Raw genomic sequence first — 21,090 nt, forward strand, 5'->3', positions numbered from 1 at the left:
TGTTTTATGTAAAGCACTTTGAATTGTCTTGTACATTAAATGTGCTAAAGAAATAAACTTTCAGTGCCTTGTCTAATGGATAGTTAACAAACAGGGAATAAATCAGGGACTAATTGTCAGTTAACCATGAACATGAAATGTAGGTTTATTAGGATTCAAGATTTTATTTGACATTTTTACACATACACTTGCTCTAGATACAGTGGAAATCTTTAGCTGAGCTTTGAGTTAAGATTACATGATGGTCAGTTAACATAATAAAGACCAGTATGTTATCAGTGAAAAAGTGGAAAATGACTATAATTTCCTGAGCATTGAATAACTATTTAATCATTACACTGAATACTGTTTTTCTGTACCTTATTGTAAAGTGAGACGTACCGAGTACAGTCATTAGTTAATTATTACATCACCATTATTTTTCAACTCTCATTCTCCTGTTCCTCTGCAGTGCATTACATTTACAGATACAAATCCAAGTAGCATTTTAACTAAAATTTTTAAAGTTTAAAAGTTTTAACTAGTCCTACACATAATTTCCAAGATCATCCACCTGTACAATGCCATGGTGTGCTTTTCCCCATGGAGGGACAATTATAGTAGGTGAATATAAAGGCTTTCTTTTTCATCACTGCAAGTCAGTGACATTCAAACATATTTGCTAAGAGTTTGGAAACTTAAAAATAACACGTCACTAATAATTAAGCTGCAGCATATAACTTGTTAAAAATTGAGTCCTGTAATGGAAGAATAACTACAATTATAGTAAATAGACATAGGGACAGACATGTAAATATAGTGCTAGTTAGAAAGCTGTGGAAAAAAAATCTGGGGTTATGTGGGGATACTTCGACATGACTTAAATCATGTAGATGTCTTTGTGAAGGATGAAAAAATAAAGCCACATACAAGCCTATCATAAAAAAAATCAACTAATAAATAATAATAAAAAAAACTTGCCTTCCTAATACTACACCTTTGCACCCCAACTCAGAGAATTTGTATTTTTAGTAGGACAAACCTACACGCCACACAGCCAGAAGAATCAAGGTCTGGATGGAGGATCACTGGATTATGTGCCTGTCATGGCCAGCTCAATCTCAAAATTGGAAATCTAATGAAAACGTCTGGACTGACAACAAAATGAAGATAGGTAATCACGACCACAGCTGAACTGTTTGATTTTCTTGCAGAACAAGTGAGAAATATTTACTCAAGCGTAATATGAAGAATTGGCAGCAATCAGGACAAAACTTGGAAAAGCTTTGATGAGAAGTCGGTTTATCCATCAACAATGGTTTTATTTGGAAATGAAGAGAAATATTGTGAATTGTTCACAGAAAAATTGACAAAGCTGTTCAGTCAACCAATATTTGGACAAATAAAAGATAGAGCCAAAAAAACAAATAATTTATGGTGGTCTCTTACTTAAAAAAACAACTATAACTGTGAGAAGGAACAAATTAATTTAATCAGAATCAAAGAAACACATGTAGAAAAGTTGAAGCATGGCTCTGACATTAAACCTAATGTAAACAAAAACATGTTTACATTACCAATAAGATTGATATACATTTAATTCGAGGATTTGGTAAGTGAAGATTAACGGTTCGTATGGGTACTTGATAAATACCAAGTGCAATCATACCTCTGTACATGCTTCCAGTTCTTCAAAGGACTCAGCAAAATCTGATGCACTCTTCTTCAGGGTCTGGTCAGCAGGCAGCGTGTTGTCATTGTAAGATGAAACAAACTTAAAGTCACTGGTTCTAGATCCTGTTGTCAGGTAGGCGTCATAATTGTAAGTGCTGCGTAAAGTTCCTGTGCCGTCAACATCTGCGTAATTAGGAGGAAGATATGCGCTGGGGATGGCAACTGCTCCATCAAACAACAGTCTGGGTTTTCTCCTGCGACAAAACCTCACACCCAGGATGATGATGATGAAAGTCAGAAAAAATGTGGACACAGACACCAGCGCAATGATCAAGTAAGATGTTAACTTGGAGTTCTTCTCATCATAAGAAATCTCCTTCAGTTCTGGCACCTCAGCCAAGTTGTCAGAAATAAGTAAATACATGGAACGGGTGGCAGACAGAGAGGGCTGTCCGTTATCTTTCACTGCCACAATAAGGTTCTGTTTCATGCTGTCAGATTCTGAAATGTCCCGCTGTGTCCTGATCTCTCCGCTGTGGAGACCAATACTGAAAAGTCCAGGATCAGTAGATTTTACTATGTGATAGGACAGCCATGCGTTCTGCCCGGAGTCTGCGTCCACTGCTATCACTTTGGACACCAGGGAACCTCCGTGTGCAGCTTTGGGCACCAGCTCGGTCATGAAGGAGCTGCCCTCTGGGGTTGGATACAATGTCTGAGGAAAGTTGTCATTCATGTCAGCGATAAAAACACTGACGGTCACGTTGCTGCTGAGTGGAGGAGAACCATTGTCTCTGGCCATCACCCGGACTTTAAAATCTCTAAACTGTTCATAATCAAACGACCTCACAGCTTGTATCACTCCCTTATCTCCATTAACAGAGAGATAGGATGACACCGGGGAACCATTCACCTCACCAGGTAACAGAGAATAAATCACTGTACCGTTTTGTCTCCAGTCAGGGTCTCGAGCAGAAACGGAACATAAAGTGGATCCAGGTTTGTTATTTTCTGCCACATATGCGCTGTATGACTGTTCCTCAAACACAGGTGGGTTGTCGTTGATGTCAGCTACAGATAACTGAACAGTTTTAGAGGAGGACAGAGGTGGAGAGCCCTCGTCAGTGGCAGTGATTGTAATGTTGTAATCAGAGACTAGTTCACGGTCCAGATGTCCTGTGGTCACCAGAGAATAATAGTTTTTAATAGAAGGAACCAACTTAAAGGGTACATTTTGCTGAATGGAGCAGCGTACTTGACGGTTATTCTCAGAGTCTCTGTCCTGCACGTTAATGATGCCCACCTCTGTACCAGCTGAGACGTCCTCAGGTACGGGGTTAGATAGAGATTTTAGAAATATAACTGGGGCATTATCATTTATATCCTTGATCTCAATTAACAAAGTTGCATATGATGCCAGTCCTAAACCATCTTTTGCACTAATTTCAATTTCATAAGATGATTTTTTTTCATAGTCAATAGCTCCAACCACTGTAACATCTCCTGTTGTGGGATTTAGAGAGAAAATTTGGTTTTCATCTGAAACATGGTCAAATCCATAGGTGACTTCACCATTCACTCCATCGTCTGCGTCAGTAGCACTCACTTTGAGCACAACAGTATCCATGGGAGAATTTTCACGCAGACTAGCTTTATATACCGTCTGGCTAAACACTGGTACATTATCATTAGCATCCAAGACAGTTATGTATAAAATTACAGTACCTGATCTCTGAGGAGAGCCACCATCAAACGCGGAAAGCAACAGCACCATCTCTTTTTTTAGTTCTCTGTCTAACTCTTTATCTAAGATTAATTCGCCATATTTTCGTCCAAAACCCTTTGATTTCACATTCAATATGAAATAGTCATTTTTTTGGAGAGAATAGCCCTTAACAGCGTTATCTCCGATGTCTGCATCGTGCGCCTCGTCAAGCAGAAAGCTTGCCCCTTTAAGTGCTGATTCCTGAATTTCTAATTTCAGCGATTCCTCTTTAAACTGTGGTGAATTGTCGTTGATATCTTGAATTTGGATATTAATACGGTATAGTTGTAAAGGGTTTTCTAAGACCACTTCCTGTTTTATAACACACGATGGTTTCTTCTCACAAAGCGCTTCCCTATCAATCCTTTCTTCAATAATCAAATCTCCCGTCTTGATGTTTATGCTGCAGTAGTTAACACTGTTATCCTCTGTATCAACACGGGCCTTGCGAGAGGACAGTCCACCTAATTCAAGTCCCAGATCCTTGGCAATATTTCCAATGATAGATCCACGTTTCATCTCCTCCTGAATAGAATAAGTAATATCTCCATTGACGATGATAATGGAAAGAAAAACAAAAAGAACGCAGCAGTGCAGCTTAAATGTGATGTATCCCATAGCTGTAGCGAGCAAAAGTAAACACATAGAAAATTATCGCCGTTTGGTATAACTCTATTAACAGTGGTTTAGAAAGCGGAAAACTACAGCCATTTGCGGAGCGATCTTGTGTCTAGAACAGTGAAATAAGGCTTTGGAGTCGTTTACACCAAAGGGAGGGGAATGACTGTGACTTTGCGTTTACTAGTACACACTGACACCATGAGTCTGTGCTGAGATATGGCAACGTATTTCTTTATAACTCAGATACGTTAAACTGTTATATTTACTTAGCGATGAAAGACCAAAATATATACAAACAAGTGTGAGAGTTAACTTGCTATGTTTGCTGAGAGGACACACAGGAAATTGAGAGTAATCTCGTTGCATTCACACATTAAGTGGGTTTGTATCAAGCGACCAACATAAACTAATGTAGGCGACAGCGAATGTTTCCCTTATAGTTTCTTTATTCTATTCAGAGCTAAAACATCTACACGTTGTAACTGAAAAGATTTAAACCACATGGAAATGAATTACAGCTTTTTAATGAGAGGCTGATCCAACGAGAAAATCATTCACAATTACAGACAATATATGTATTGTCAAAGTAATTATGACCTGTTTATACGGTCACGTAATTAACTATAATGAATAATAATAATAATAATAATTCTAACTAAATCTTTAGCCATTCGTACACATAAGTGAATGCTTAATTATTGATTCAGATTTACTAATAAATAACAATTTTATTTAGATAATGTTTGGTAAATGCTGAAAGCAACTGGTGACGTTTACTGAGTCAGACATTTATCAAAACAAAAGATAATTTCCTTCCTTCTTTTATTAAAGCTTCTTTTATCGTAAAGTCAGCTCCTTAAAATTATTCCACTGTACTAATGAAAATTAAAATGAGAGTAAAATAAAAGGGGTAGAGTAAAAAAATGTTATATATGTTTGAAACAATCTCTCTCCCACCTGATGTGAGAATGTGGTAAAGATTACATTACTTAAAAGAACTTTGTGAAGTCAACAACTATCTGAAGTATATGTTAATCATATGAAAAACTAAATGTCATGTAAATTAATTCGTTTTTTTCTTTTTTACAACAAAATCAGAAAGTGACCTTTTTATTATAGAAATCCAAATACTGTAAACTCGTAAACTGACAAAACACAGCCTTACGTAGATTACATGATCATTGCTGCTGTATGATCGTTACTGATAGCGAATTTAGAAAACCAATCTAAAATTTAAGAAAATATTAAAATGTGAAAGTATACGTGAATAATAAAATGTGGACAAGCAGTACAATCTGCTCTGGCTCAAAACTTTACTATTGAAGCATGGTACAAATAAAATGAAGAGATTGAAACGTCTTTGTTTCATTTTTCATTTCAATTTAATAATGTAATCTTTTGAAAAGTCTAAATGAATAAAAATAACTGTACAGCCAGAGAAAAATGAAAATCCTAACGCCGATTAGGACCAAAGACAACAAAGCAACGAAATGCTGAAAGAATTCCGAAATAAAACAGTCATTCAGGACCAAGGACAGCGAAGCAATCAAACGCTAAACCTCTTGCGTTCTCAGCGAGAACTTGTTGCTGGTTCTCGACGCCTCAGTCGAGCAGAACTTTCTTCTCAACACAGTTGTTCTTCTCGTGGGGCTCCGAGAAGTACCGAGAGATTGGACAATTGATGTGGGCGTAGTTAACACGGAAAAAATTAAGAGGGAAGAGTTGACACTTCCACATTTCCACTGATAATAGGATAAATGCATAGATTTGATGAGCAGCTACTCGAGATGGCGAGCATGTACAACACTGTGGTATATAAAGACACCGCCGCGTTCACAACTCCGCCCTGTCACGGACAAAGTTTCTTGTTAACGTATGAAATCGCATGCAAGTTCATTTCATATAAAAATACGCCCCCGACGCACCCACAGAGGACCAAAACAACATTTGTTGTCCAAAAATATATGACATACGTAAGACGGTCATGAGCAATAAAACAAACACCAGGGTGAAAGACAACGAAGACAACATTTAAAAAACGGATTACTTCTTGATTTTTCTAGTTAAGATTTTCTTCATTTATTTGTTTTTTTGTCACTGATCGGTGCTGAATGGAACTTATATGAAAATATAATCTTGTTCCTACCTCAGGAGAAGCATCACAGTCTCCAAATGCTGCAGCAAAGTCTGAAGAACTTTTCTTCAGTGTCTGGTCAGCAGGCAGCGTGTTGTCATTATAAGATGAAACAAACTTAAAGTCACTGGTTCTAGATCCTGTTGTCAGGTAGGCGTCATAATTGTAAGTGCTGCGTAAAGTTTCTGTGCCATCAACATCTGCGTAATTAGGAGGGAGATACGCGCTGGGGATGGCAACTGCTCCATCAAACAACAGTCTGGGTTTTCTCCTGCGACAAAACCTCAAACCCAGGATGATGATGATGAAGGTCAGGAAAAAAGTTGATACAGACACCAGCGCAATGATCAAGTAAGATGTTAACTTGGAGTTCGTCTCATCATATGAAATATCCTTCAGTTCTGGCACCTCAGCCAAGTTATCAGAAATAAGTAAATACATGGAACAGGTGGCAGACAGAGAGGGCTGTCCGTTATCTTTCACTGCCACAATAAGATTCTGTTTCATGCTGTCAGATTCTGAAATGTCCCGCTGTGTCCTGATCTCTCCGCTGTGGAGACCAATACTGAAAAGTCCAGGATCAGTGGATTTTACTATGTGATAGGACAACCATGCGTTCTGTCCGGAGTCTGCATCCACTGCTATCACTTTGGACACCAGAGAGCCTCCGTGTGCAGCTTTGGGGACCAGTTCGGTCATAAAGGAGCTGCCATCCAGGGTGGGGTACAATATCTGAGGAGAGTTGTCATTCAGATCAGATATGAATACATTGATGGTCACGTTGCTGCTGAGTGGAGGAGAACCGTTGTCTCTGGCCATCACTTGGACTTTAAAGCTCCTGAACTGTTCATAATCAAACGACTTCACAGCGTGGATCCCTCCGGTATCTCCGTTAACAGACAGATAGGAGGACACCGGAGAACCATTCACCTCACCAGGTAACAGAGAATAAATCACTGTACCGTTCTGTCTCCAGTCAGGGTCTCGAGCAGAAACGGAACATAAAGTGGAGCCTGGTTTGTTATTTTCTGTAACAAATGCGCTGTATGACTGTTCCTCAAACACAGGTGGGTTGTCGTTGATGTCAGCTACAGATAACTGAACAGTTTTAGAGGAGGACAGAGGTGGAGAGCCCTCGTCAGTGGCAGTTATTGTAATGTTGTAATCAGAAACTAGTTCACGGTCCAGGTGTCCTGTGGTCACCAGAGAATAATAGTTTTTAATAGAAGGAACCAACTTAAATGGAACATTTTGCTGAATGGAGCAGTGGACGAGTCTGTTGTTCTCAGAATCTCTGTCCTGCACGTTAATGATGCCCACCTCTGTACCAGGAGGGATGTTTTCTGGAACTGGATCGGTCAATGATTTCAGACTGACGACTGGGGCATTGTCATTGACATCAGTGATCGAAATTATGACATCAGCGTAAGATGACAGCCCCAAACCATCCTTTGCTTTTACACGTATTTCAAATAATTTTGCTGTTTCATAATCAACAGCACCAATTACCTTAATCTCTCCTAATTTACTGTCAATGCTGAATAACTGAATCACTTCTTCAGATACATGCCCGAAGTCATAAGTCACTTCTCCATTGATTCCTTCGTCCGCATCAGTTGCACTCACTTTAACCACAACTGTGTCCAAGGGAGAGTTTTCAGGCAGACTGGCTTCATATATTTCCTGGCTGAACACTGGGGCGTTATCATTAGCATCCAACACAGTGACGTGTATGACTACTGTACCTGATCTCTGAGGAGATCCACCATCTAGAGCTGTAAGCAGCAAATTAATTTCCTTTTGTTTTTCACGATCAAGCTCTTTATCAAGAACAAGTTCTAATTTGTTTTTATTAGAAATCACGATGAAATTATCGTTTTTCTCAAGGCTGTACTGCTGAACAGAATTTTGTCCTACATCCGCATCGTGCGCCTTCTCTATTACAAAACGAGCTCCCCTCACTGCCGACTCGTGAATTTCTATATTAATCAATTCCTCTTTAAATTTTGGGGAGTTGTCATTAATATCTTGAATGTGAAGGCTGATACGATGCAGCTCAAGAGGATTCTCAAGTACAAGTTCTTGTTTTAGGATACACGAAGCTCTTCCGCCACAAAGTCCCTCACGGTCAATCCTGTCGGCCACAGTTAGTTCACCGCTGTTGAGATTTATGTCACAGTAACGTTTATCAGTCCCGTCGGTGTCAATCCGGGCTCTTCTGGTGGACAGCGCGCCTGTCTTCATCACAAGATCCTTGGCAATATTTCCAATAACTGATCCTCGTTTCAATTCCTCTGACAAAGAATAGCTCATGTCTCCATATGCGACATGGAACCAAAAAAGGAACAAATTAAATCCACACATTTGAACCAAGGTGATTTTCGAACCCATCACTATCGATAAAAGGTTAACAAACGAATAAGATTAAACCAAATAAAACGAACAACAGCTGCAAAGACGGGATTGTTACCCGTATCTCCACACAACGGAACAAGAATGCGTGTCTACAGCAAATGGTGGACGATTTCAATTATCTTTCAGCTGGTGTACAGCGCCATCGTGAGTTAGATCAAGCCAAAACACTGATTCCACTTGTGAAGAAACCGTCACTACTCCTACACTATTTTCCACTGTATATGCACTGTATCCTACAGGTAGTCTAATATTCATAAACACGTACACAATAAGCATTCGTGCACTGTGTTTGTTGCACCCTTAAAGCAGACAGGATTCCGTCTTGGCTTTGGCAACTTCATTCGTCCGGCGCTGCTTATCTTTTTTCTTGAGGAAACCAGGACAAACGAAATGACCACAATACACACGTGAGCCAGCAGCTCCACAAACGTCGCACAAAAACACTCGGTGCGCACAGGCTGATGACGTACTTTAGCTCACAAGTGTTACATGTTCCTGCAGCAAACACAACAGAAAATACTAACAGAAAAAATGACTTGAAAAAACACCTAAATGATCATTTAAAAAAAAGAAAAATGAACATTGCTGAAACACTTCTCCTGTACAATATCTAAATTAGAACGTATTATGTCTTAATATTTCCAGACTGTAACATGTTGACTGATACAAAATTGCAGACATGTATGCTCTTCATCTTGATAACCGCAGTAAAGGTAAATCTCAGTACATTGTTATTCACCACAATCAGTAGATAATGTAAACCTGTAATGTTTTAATAATGACCAACCTGAGTTCACTTGCTAAGACTCTTCTGCTTGTATTCCAAAACCAGACAGATATAAGTAAGTATAATCCAACATCCCTCCTTTTCCCCTCTTTTTTAATAATGTTGTATTGCATCTTCTTTACTAAGGTATGACTAAAAACGACCCAGGGCTCCAGCTTAATATGAGGCCATCATTTTTTCATAGTCTTGCAACTAGCATTAATGTTGCAAAGAAATTGTGAAGGACAGAGAGATACTACTTCTATGTTTTAATTTAAATTCCCTATTTTGATTAAAAACGTAAAAAAAAAAAAAAAAAAAAAAAAAAAAAAATTATCAGTGGTTGCATTGAAAAATCCATTGACAGAAATAGATGGATGGACTGAATAATGTCTTGATAAGCTCCTTATTAATAGAAAAAAAATGTGCAAAAAATGCAGTAAATTGTTTTAGACAAAATGCCAAAATCTCTGATACAACAGCAGATATGTATAGTACTGTAAATGCAGAAGACCCAAAGTGACTACATATTGTATCCTGTGAGTGAACCATAGCTCCCAGATATAAGCAATTCTTTGATGAGCAAACTTTTGACCATGTTGAGTTTCAGCATATCTGTCCCGAGTGCATCAACAGAACAAAAAAATGTTGGTTTTAAACACGTAAGTACTTGCGAAACATAAAAAGATATCAAATAAGAAAGCTGTTTAGCTGTCACTGGAAACAGGGGAAATCCAGGAAAAGAAAACAAAATATAGCCATTATCAAAAAACACTACAAGAAAAGGACAGTTGTAACTGAAAAGAAAAAGCCCTTTTTTTTCTAGAAAATAACCACTGGTATGAAGTTTAATTGATTTAAGCAAACAATGGTTCAGCAAGGGCCTCATGCAGTGAACTTTCTCAACTAGTCGACTAAGAGTAATCCAGACGCAGCTCAGAAGCAAGAGACACAGGTTGATTTGTCACTGAAAAGAAGAGTTTGGGAGGACTGCAAGGGTATGAAGCAGTGGGCTTTGTTAACTATAAAACTACACAATAACAGCCTAACCTTTAAACAAAAAGTAAGTAAAATGTCAGTTCAAGATAGTTTTGGCTAAGGAAGAATAATAACAGTAGAAGGAAGATAAGATGATCTACCTCGCTTTTTGATTTCAAATAACTGTCTAGTTTAGGCAAACATTTCAAATATCAATAATGTATGAAAATATGTGTACACTATGAAGCTGAGGAAAGCCAACAAACGTCCTGGGAGATTCACTGTGAATACCAATTGCAGTTAAACCCAGGATAAACATATAATTTAAAAACATAATAGCTACCACAAAACCATATGCTAGAATGGAGACTAAAAAAAATAAAAACAACAAAAACTTTAAAAAGGGTGTGACCAGATGGTTAAAAAAGCTAAATATTTGGCATGGAAATCACTTCTGAAATCCACTCTGTTTGTTATTGCTGGTCATACCAGTCTAATAGTTTATACAGCTTTGGAAAGGCAAGGGGAATATTGCTGTCTTTATGGTGGTAGTCTCTTGTTGGAGGATGCTCTTTAGAAAATAATTACAGGTACCAGAAGTACAACAGAAAGCACTCTCTGGAGGAAATGACTGCACATGTCATCAGTGAGGTAAGATTTGCTGGTAATCCTATGCTATTTAATAAATTCTTAGAACAATACTGTTACACAATGATTAGTGGTACAACTTTACTATGAGGTGCACAAAAATGTGTTTTGTTAGTAGGGAATGACTCATGAACGAATGAGGAAGTAATGAAGAGTTAGCCAGTACTTACTGGTGAACACACATTCCAGGCTTAGTAGATAACTAATGGTTAGTTATCAGGGAACCAATGAGGAACGAATCAGGAACTAATGGATAGTTATCAGGGAGAACAAAGATGAAGGAATGAGGAGCTAACAGCCACACAAAGCTGTTACTAAGATACCTTTTTACCAACTCAGAAACATCAACAGACTAAAAAGTTTAGTCTCCCAGAAAAACCAAGAGAAATGCATCCATGCACTCATCTCCAGTAGGCTGGATAATGGTCTTTAACAGGACTTCCTAAAACGAGCATTCAACATCTGCAGCTCATCCAGAACACTACTGCTAGAGTTTTAACCAGGACTTAGCACATCAAACCAGTTAGAAAATCTTTACACTGGCTTCCAGTTAGTAACAAAACAGATTTTAAAAACCCTTCTGTTCATTTACAAATCCCAGAACGGTTTAGGCCCAGAATACATCTGTGATATTTTTCAGAAAATATAAACCTAGCAGAGCTAGTTGACTCTGGTCAACAAGTCCAGACCAGAATACAGACTAAACATGGAGAAGCAGCATTTTGCTGTTATATTTCAAACAAGTAGAACCAACTTCCAGCGGAGATTAAACTTTCGCCAAATGTAGACACTTTTAAATCCAAGTTAAAACCAATTATCTCTTGTGCCTATACAGGAAATCTCTACAGTAGATTTGAACATATCTTGTTTTTAATCAGTTTCATGTCATTTATGATTTTATTGTATTTTTTGCTATTTGTTGCTAGCTTTTGCTACTTTTTAATGCTTTCTTTGCACCATTTGTAATGCTTTTAATGTTTTATGTAAAGCACTTTGAATTGTCTTGTATATGAAATGTGCTAAACAAACAAAATTGCTTTGCCTTTCCTAATATATAGTTAACTAGTACTTACTGGTGAACACACAATCCAGGCTTACCAGGGAACTATTGGTTAGTTGTCAGGGAAACAAAAGAGCAACGAATCAGGGACTAATATTCAGTTAACCAGTACTCACTGATGAACATGAAAAGTAGGTTTATAAAGATTCAAGAATTTTTTTTTTTTTTTTTTTTTGACATTTTTACACACACACTTCATCTGGGTATATTGGAATTCTTTAGCAGAGCTTAGAGTTATCAGTTATTACATGATGATTAGTTAACATAATAAAGACCAGTATGTTATTAGTGAAAAACTGGAAAAAGACTATAATTTCCTGAGTATTGAATCACTATTTAACCATTACCTACTGATTACTTACTCTTATTGTGTACCTTATTGTAAAGTGATACTTACAGTACTTACTGAGTACCGAGTCATTAGTTAATTATTACCTCACCATTAGTTTGTAACTCTCATTTTCCTGACCCTCGGGGGTGCATTACACATTTATAGATGAAAATCAAAGTAGCATTTTAACTAAAACGTAAAAGTTTAAAAGTTTTAACTAGTCGTACACATCGTTTGCAAGATTAAGTACAGATCTTAATTATTACTTACAGTGTGACGACAAAGTAAAGATGGTAAAAACTGGTAAATTCAAATATTTACCTTTCAAACATATGCATAACAATACAAATATATATAAAAATGAGAACTCAGTGTGTGTTTTTACATGTATGGGTAAAACACACTTAAATAAATGATATGTTAGCTTAAGTGTCACAGATTAAGTTTTGTCTAATATACTAAAAAAGAATCCATCTTTTGTGTTATTGCTGTGCCAGGAGTGTTGATGGAAGTGGAATGAGAGGTAGGCACACATGTGTTGGAGGGTGTTGCATGTATTAGGTATTGCATAAAATCTAAGTGATTATCTCCAAAAAGCTTTAAAATATGACATAAATTGTAATTTTACAATTTATAACCAAAACAAGAGCACCAAGGTTGCAGATTTAAACAGAAGAAAATAATGTATAAAGAACGACGTCTTTGCTGTGATTTTTGTAAGGAAGCCTTGAAAATAAATACAGTAGGACTGAGTCAATATTTTCATAACCAACATGATTTATAGTATGAGGAAAATAAGATAATCTACCTGTACAATCCAAGGGAGTAATAAAATACATCAAAAAAGCAAAGGAGCAAGGGAGTGATAAAATAATTTAGTCTCCCACGAATATGATAATATTAGGTGCATATATAGGCATTCTTTGTCATCACTAAAAGTCAATGGCATTCCAACATATTTGCTAAGGGCTTGGAGACTTAAACTTGATTATTAATTTAGCACTACAGCATATAACTTGTGAAAAATTGAGTCACGTTTTGGAAGAATAACTACAATTATAGCAAATAGACATATAAATGGGCAACTAGCTCTGGAAAAAAAAATCTGGGGTAATCCGGGGATGCTTCAACAAAACTTGAATCATGTAGATTTAGTGAAGGAGGCATTTATAAAGCAACATACAAGCCTATCCATAAAAAAAAAATAAAGAAAATAAAAATAAAGATAGATGCACACCTACTCAAAGAATTTTTATTTTTAGTAGGACAATCCAACATGCCACACAGCCAGAAGAATCAAGGTCTGGATGGAGGATCGCTGGATGAAGAGCCTGCCATAGCCAGCTAAATCTCAAAATTGGAACTCCATTGAAAACTTCTGTACTGACAACAAAATGAAGATGGATGATCATGAACCATCAACCACAGCTGAGCTGTTTAATTTTCTTAGAGGAAAAGTGGGAAATATTTACCCAAGAGCAATATGAAAAATTGGCAGCGAGCATGGCAAAAGCTGGGATTAAAAGTTGGATTTATCCACCAACAATAGTTTCATGTGGAAATAAAGAGACATATTGTGAGTTTTTCACAAAAAAAAATTTAACAAGCTTATTAGTTCACCAATATTTGCACATATAAAAGATGAAGCCTAAATAATGATAATTTTGTAGTGGTCTCTTGCTTAACAAAAATCCATAACTGCAGTAGTCTCATACAACTAAACGGCCTCTCAGAGAGACTGAAGAAGTTAATTTAATCAGAATGAAATGAAGTCATGTAGAAAAGTTAAAGAACGACTCTCACATTTAACGTAACGTCAAAAAAAACACATTTACATTATCAAAAAGACTCATTTGCACTTAAGCAAAGACATTGGGAAGAAACTGGTGAAGACAGACGGTTTGTAAGGGTACTTAAAAAGAAGTTGGCAAGTGCAATCATACCTCTGTACACTCTGCCAGTTCTCCAAACGTATCAGCAAAATCTGATGCACTCTTTTTCAGAGTCATACAGCAATGCAACAGCAATGCAACTGAAGATGACGTAATTACAACCTTTGGGTATTATATTAGATTTTTGCATACCTCAGGAAAGATATCACCATCTCCAAACGATTCAGTGAAATCTGATGCACTTTTCTTCAGGGTCTGTTCAGCAGGCAGTGTGTTGTCATTGTAAGATGAAACAAACTTAAAGTCACTGGTTCTGGATCCTGTTGTCAGGTAGGCGTCATAATTGTAAGTGCTGCGTAAAGTTCCTGTGCCGTCAACATCAGCGTAGTTAGGAGGAAGATACGCACTGGGGATGGCAACTGCTCCATCAAACAACAGTCTGGGTTTTCTCCTGCGACAAAACCTCACACCCAGGATGATAATTATAAAGGTCAGAAAAAACGTGGACACAGACACCAGCGCGATGATCAAGTAAGATGTTAACTTGGAGTTCTTCTCATCATACGAAATATCCTTCAGTTCTGGCACCTCAGCCAAGTTATCAGAAATAAGTAAATACATGGAACAGGTGGCAGACAGAGAGGGCTGTCCGTTATCTTTCACTGCCACAATAAGGTTCTGTTTCATGTTGTCAGATTCTGAAATGTCCCGCTGTGTCCTGATCTCTCCGCTGTGGAGACCAATACTAAAAAGTCCAGGATCAGTAGATTTCACTATATGATAGGACAGCCATGCGTTCTGTCCGGAGTCTGCGTCCACTGCTATCACTTTGGACACCAGAGCACCTCCGTGTGCAGCTTTTGGGACGAGCTCAGTCATGAATGAGCTGCCCTCCGTGGTGGGGTACAATATCTGAGGAGAGTTGTCATTCATGTCAGCGATGAAAACACTGACGGTCACGTTGCTACTGAGTGGAGGAGAACCGTTGTCTCTGGCCATCACCTGGACTTTAAAACTCCTGAACTGTTCATAATCATACGACCTCACAGTGTGGATCACCCCCGTGTCTCCGTTAACAGACAGATAGGAGGACAGTGATGCGCCATTCACCTCACTGGGTAACAGAGAATAAATCACTGTACCGTTCTGTCTCCAGTCAGGGTCTCGAGCCATTACGGAACATAAAGTGGATCCAGGTTTGTTGTTTTCTGTCACATATGCGCTGTAGGACTGTTCCTCAAACACAGGTGGGTTGTCGTTGATATCAGCTACAGATAACTGAACAGTTTTAGAGGACGACAGAGGTGGGGAGCCCTCATCTGTGGTAGTGATTGTAATGTTGTAATCAGAGACTAGTTCACGGTCCAGGTGTGCTGTGGTCACCAGTGAATAATAGTTTTTAATAGAAGGAACCAACTTGAAAGGGACGCCCTGTTGGATGGAACAGTGGACCTGTCCATTATTCTCAGAGTCTCTGTCCTGCACGTTAATGATGCCCACCTCTGTGCCAGGTGAAACATTTTCGGGTACCGGATCATTCAACGATTTTACATATACTACCGGGGCGTTGTCATTCACATCAGTTATATCAATCATGACTTTTGCATAAGACGTAAGTCCTAACCCATCCTTTGCTGTGACGCGCAGCTCAAACGATTTAACTATTTCAAAATCAACTGCGGTTGTCAATTTTATTTCACCTGTCTTGTGATCTATTGTAAATACTGATTTAACATCCTCTGAAATGTGTCCAAAATCATACGTAACCTGTCCGTTTAATCCCTCGTCTGCATCAGCTGCGCTTACGGTCAGAACAACAGCACCGACTGGAGAGTTTTCAGGCAGACTGGTCTTATAGATTGCCTCAGTGAACACTGGAATGTTATCATTAGCATCCAGCACAGTGATGTGAATGACCACACTACCTGATTTTTGAGGAGAACCACCATCCAGAGCCGTTAGAAGTAGATTGATTTCTTTCAAAGTTTCACGGTCCAACTCTTTGTTAAGTACAAGCTCCACAGAATTAGTTCCAACACCGAGAATAAAATTATCATTAGTCTGGAGGTTGTACGACTGGACTGAGTATTGGCCTATATCTGCATCGTGAGCTTCCTCTATTGGGAAACGAGCACCCTTTGCTGCGGATTCACTCACATCTATATGGATCGACTCTTTATTAAATTGTGGAGAGTTATCGTTTATATCACGTATATGCATGTTGAGTCGATGCAATTCTAATGGATTCTCCAACATCAGTTCTTCTTTTATAACACAAGACGCTTTGTCTCCACAAAGGGCCTCTCTGTCAATCCTCTGGGCTACAATCAAATCCCCGTTATGGATGTTTATGTTAAAATAACGCTTATCGCTTCCATCTTTATCAATGCGAGCCTTTCGAGTGGGTAGTTTGCTTGCTTCCAAACCCAAATCCTTGGCAATATTTCCGATCACAGACCCACGCTGCATCTCTTCTGAAAAAGAATAGCTTACATCCCCGTTGACAACTGGCAAAGAAAAAAGCAAAAAACAAATAAGGCAGCGGTGTATTTCATATCCTATGATAGCCATCAGCACGATTAAAAGTGTCCTCGCGTAAAGCGGAAACACATAAAAGTATGATAAAAGACACAGAATCTAAAACAACCACTCTGCCTCTAAAGCGATCACCTAATGCAATTTCAGTCACATTCTGCGTCACAAAACTGGGTTGATAACGGCACAGAATTTATTACTGCTGGTGCATAGCGACATCATGAGCGTGGACTTTATATTGCACTCTGGTTCGCTTGCGTAAAGTATGAACCACCAACCCCGAAAACTATTAATTAAAATATCGTGAGGAGAGCAAAGTAGATAAAATATGAACGTCATATTAATACACATGTCTTGCACACCCAGCAACAATTAATGTAGCCTAATGTGTTACGTGAGGTGATCACACTTGAATTTAAATACAGATCAGTCTAAAATTAATATGCGACTTAATATTGATGTTTAAATATTCATTGCGGCTGTCTCTTGAAACAAAACAATGCGTGTTTGTAATCCACTGTCAAATAGCAGTTTAAAAACTTACATATGCGTAAAACATTAATGTAAAATGTCTGAATATACGGTAAAAAAAAAAAAAATAAAAAGTATGGCTCAAGTGTAAATGCTGAATGTCATATTCTGTGGTCAACACATAGATAACGAAAGGAATGGGTGGATAAAATGGTCGCACAATCTCGTGTGTGTGTGTATATAAATTAATATAAAAATAAAAAAAAACTTGCAGAGGAATTGCACAAATGTGTGAAAATAAATGTCTGCCTACCTCGGCAAAATCATCAGGCTGACAGAACGATTCAGCAAAATGTGATGCACTTTTTTTCAGGGTCTGGTCAGCAGGCAGCGTGTTGTCATTGTAAGATGAAACAAACTTAAAGTCACTGGTTCTGGATCCTGTTGTCAGATAGGCGTCATAATTGTAAGTGCTGCGTAAAGTTCCTGTGCCGTCAACATCTGCGTAATTAGGAGGAAGATACGCGCTGGGAATGGCAACTGCTCCATCAAACAACAGTCTGGGTTTTCTCCTGCGACAAAACCTCACACCCAGGATGATGATGATGAAGGTCAGAAAAAAGGTGGACACGGACACCAGCGCAATAATTAGATAATATGTTAACTTGGAGTTCTTTTCATCATGAGAAATGTCCTTCAATTCTGGCACTTCAGCCAAGTTGTCAGAAATAAGTAAATACATGGAACAGGTGGCAGACAGAGAGGGCTGTCCGTTATCTTTCACTGCCACAATAAGATTCTGTTTCATGTTGTCAGATTCTGAAACGTCCCGCTGTGTCCTGATCTCTCCGCTGTGGAGACCAATACTGAAAAGTCCAGGATCAGTGGATTTTACTATGTGATAGGACAGCCATGCGTTCTGTCCGGAGTCTGCGTCCACTGCTATCACTTTGGACACCAGAGAGCCTCCGTGTGCAGCTTTGGGGACCAACTCGGTCATGAAAGAACTCCCCTCCGTGGTGGGGTACAATATCTGAGGAGAGTTGTCATTCACGTCAGCGATGAACACACTGACGGTCACGTTGCTGCTGAGTGGAGGAGAACCGTTGTCTCTGGCCATCACCTGGACTTTAAAGCATCTAAACTGTTCATAATCAAACGACCTCACAGCGTGGATCACCCCCGTGTCTCCGTTAACAGATAGATACGAAGACACCGCTGCACCATTCACCTCACCAGGTAACAAAGAATAAATCACTGTACCGTTCTGTCTCCAGTCAGGGTCTCGAGCAGTAACGGAACATAAAGTAGAGCCAGGTTTGTTATTTTCTGTCACATATGAGCTGTAGGACTGTTCCTCAAACACAGGTGGGTTGTCGTTGATGTCAGCTACAGATAACTGAACAGTTTTAGAGGAGGACAGAGGTGGAGAGCCCTCGTCAGTGGCAGTGATTGTTATGTTGTAATCAGACACTACTTCACGGTCCAGTTGTCCTGAGGTTACCAGAGAATAATAGTTTTTAATTGAAGTAACCAATTTAAAGGGAACACCCTGTTGAATGGAGCAGCGTACTTGACCATTATTGTCAGAGTCTCTGTCCTGCAAATAAATGATGCCCACCTCTGTACCGGGTGACAAATTCTCTGGTATAGGGTTTGATAGTGATTTTAAATTTATCAAAGGGGCGTTGTCATTTATATCAGTGATGTCAATAATCAGCGTTGCGTATGAAACTAATCCCATTCCGTCTTTTGCGCTAATCTGCATTTCATGAGATGATACTTGCTCATAATCAATTGCGCCAGCCACTTTCACCTCACCTGTTTTATGGTGTAGAGAAAATACGTCGCTGTTTTCATCTGAAATGTGGTCAAATTCGTAGGTAATTTCCCCATTTAAACCCTCGTCTGCATCAGTAGCACTAACTGAGATAACAGCAGTACCCACGGGAGAATTTTCAGCCAGACTTGCTTTATACACAGTTTGGCTAAACACAGGCACATTGTCATTAGCATCCACTACAGTAACATGTATGGCCACAGAACCTGATCTCCGTGGAGAGCCACCATCGAATGCTGTGAGCATCAGCACTATTTCCTTTTTGTCTTCCCTGTCTAATTCTTTGTCTAACACTAGCTCGCAGTATTTCCGTCCACCTGCTTTTGTGTCAACATTCAGTTTGAAATGATCGTTTTGTTGTAGTGAGTATCCCTGAACAGCATTTTCTCCGACGTCTCCATCGTGCGCTTCTCCCACAAGAAAGCGTGCACCTTTAACTGCTGATTCCTGTATTTCAATATGAAGCGATTCCTCCTTAAACTGTGGTGAATTGTCGTTGATATCTTGAACGCGGATGCTGATACGGTGCAGTTCTAAAGGATTTTCTAGGACGAGTTCCTGTTTAAGAACACACGATGCCCTTTTCCCACAAAGACTTTCTCTGTCGATCCTTTCTTTAACAATCAAGTCTCCGGTATTAAGGTTAACTCCGCAGAATTGAACGTTGTTACCTTCAGCATCAATGCGGGCCTTACGAGTGGACAGTATACCCAAATCAAGTCCCAGATTCTTAGCAATATTTCCAATTACAGATCCTCGTTTTATCTCCTCCGGAACAGAGAAGCTCACGTCCCCATTGACATGGCAGAGAGACAGAAAAATATATACAAGGATGGGAATAATAACAAATGAACGGTAATCCATTTTGCTGCCAGATGTAGATCAAATATGCTTGAAAGTTTGTAAAAGTGATTTAAATCAGCGATCTCCTTAGATATGGGACCTCTTCAGATGCTGTCCACACCAAGAATCATTTTGCAAACCGCAGTAAAATGGCAGAATCAGGCTCTGAATCTAGTAACAGAGAAAGGTCTCTTATAGCGTTTGTTGGTCCACACTGACACCATGAGTAGGTGTTTGGGTATCGCAACGTCAACATCAGAGTATCTACAACAACTGAATTGGGTTCTCATTACGATAAATTGGACGGTGCTGTTAACGTTAGTCAAATAAATAAACAGTTTAATAAGCATAAAATAAAATACAGTTTAATAAAAATGAAAAAAAAATGAGTTCGGTTTTAGACACAGCACAGCGGCTAAAACATGGAGGACTGTGATTTCACGTACCCTCAATCTTTCCCATAATCTTACATTGCTAAATAAGTTATTGACATCTAAAATAAACGGTGGAATAATGTCTCCTCCCCAACCAATCTTAAACATACAGCACACTCACGCACAGACGTAAAGATACACATATTGCCAATAGCAGGTTTTGTCTTAATACACATGTTCCAATTTTCACCTCACCTGGTTAAGATGGGACAATAAACGGATATGGAGTTTGCCGACTTCATTATTAGAGTTGTTCCAATCGAAATGTGTGATTACTAGAATATGCGATACTGTATGCAGTAATACAATTATGTTTTTTTTTTCATGATGAGCTAAACTTATGTAAAAAAAATATTTTATTTATGTCTAAATATTGCATGGGGAATGCGTTATTTATACTGTCCTTCAAGATGAACTGCAAAAGTGTTGTCTGATAAAACTGAGAGAATGAATAAATTACTTGTAAGAAACAGTGAGAAATCGATAGAAACCATGATGACAAAAAGTCATAAAGAGAAGACTTGTGGGAATGATTTATCTTTTAAGAAAAGGAAATTGAAATTGAAAATGTTCAACCAGTGCAGAATGATGAATGAATCTTTCAAAATCTTTGGCATATTTACTAATTTTCTTAATACTACAATAACAATAATAATAATAATAATACAGTAAGAGGTCAAAAATAATGAGGCCGAATGATTAAT

At 38.5% G+C, this 21,090-nt stretch overlaps 3 protein-coding genes across 12 annotated transcripts in view; all 3 read right to left on the bottom strand.

Moving 5' to 3' along the window:
• Nucleotides 1-21,090, bottom strand: part of LOC121642654 (protocadherin gamma-C5-like) — a 324,465-nt gene that overhangs the window by 256,872 nt on the left and 46,503 nt on the right. Inside the window, exon 1 of one of the 10 annotated variants that reach the window (XM_041989463.1) lies at nt 6,186-8,642. The exons of the other annotated variants lie outside the window; for them this stretch is intronic. Coding sequence (XP_041845397.1) covers nt 6,186-8,564 — 2,379 coding nt within the window. The 5' untranslated portion in view covers nt 8,565-8,642. Of the gene's footprint in view, nt 1-6,185; nt 8,643-21,090 lie in introns of those variants that run through there. 10 annotated transcript variants of the gene reach the window in all.
• LOC121642661 (protocadherin gamma-A4-like) lies at nt 1,643-4,096 on the bottom strand. The gene has a single exon (XM_041989485.1). The coding sequence runs from the start codon at nt 4,061-4,063 to the stop codon at nt 1,643-1,645; it is 2,421 nt and encodes an 806-aa protein (XP_041845419.1). The 5' UTR covers nt 4,064-4,096.
• On the bottom strand, nt 14,309-19,973 carry LOC121643473 (protocadherin beta-16-like). The gene is made up of 3 exons (XM_041990918.1): nt 17,583-19,973; nt 14,456-15,694; nt 14,309-14,365 (listed from the first exon to the last, which is right to left on the bottom strand). The coding sequence occupies exons 1-3, from the start codon at nt 19,971-19,973 to the stop codon at nt 14,309-14,311; spliced, it is 3,687 nt and encodes a 1,228-aa protein (XP_041846852.1).

Source organism: Melanotaenia boesemani, chromosome 7 (assembly GCF_017639745.1).
Source record: "Melanotaenia boesemani isolate fMelBoe1 chromosome 7, fMelBoe1.pri, whole genome shotgun sequence".
NCBI classification, from domain to species: Eukaryota; Metazoa; Chordata; class Actinopteri; order Atheriniformes; family Melanotaeniidae; genus Melanotaenia; species Melanotaenia boesemani.

Coding starts and splice junctions, on each gene's coding strand:
- LOC121642661 (XM_041989485.1), bottom strand. CDS start 4,063: ATGTGTTTACTTTTGCTCGCTACAGCTATGGGATACATCACATTTAAG.
- LOC121643473 (XM_041990918.1), bottom strand. CDS start 19,973: ATGGATTACCGTTCATTTGTTATTATTCCCATCCTTGTATATATTTTT. Junction 15,695..17,582: donor AGCCTGATGATTTTGCCGAG/GTAGGCAGACAT, acceptor TCCATCCAACAG/GGCGTCCCTTTCAAGTTGGT. Junction 14,366..14,455: donor ATGGTGATATCTTTCCTGAG/GTATGCAAAAAT, acceptor ACTCTGAAAAAG/AGTGCATCAGATTTTGCTGA.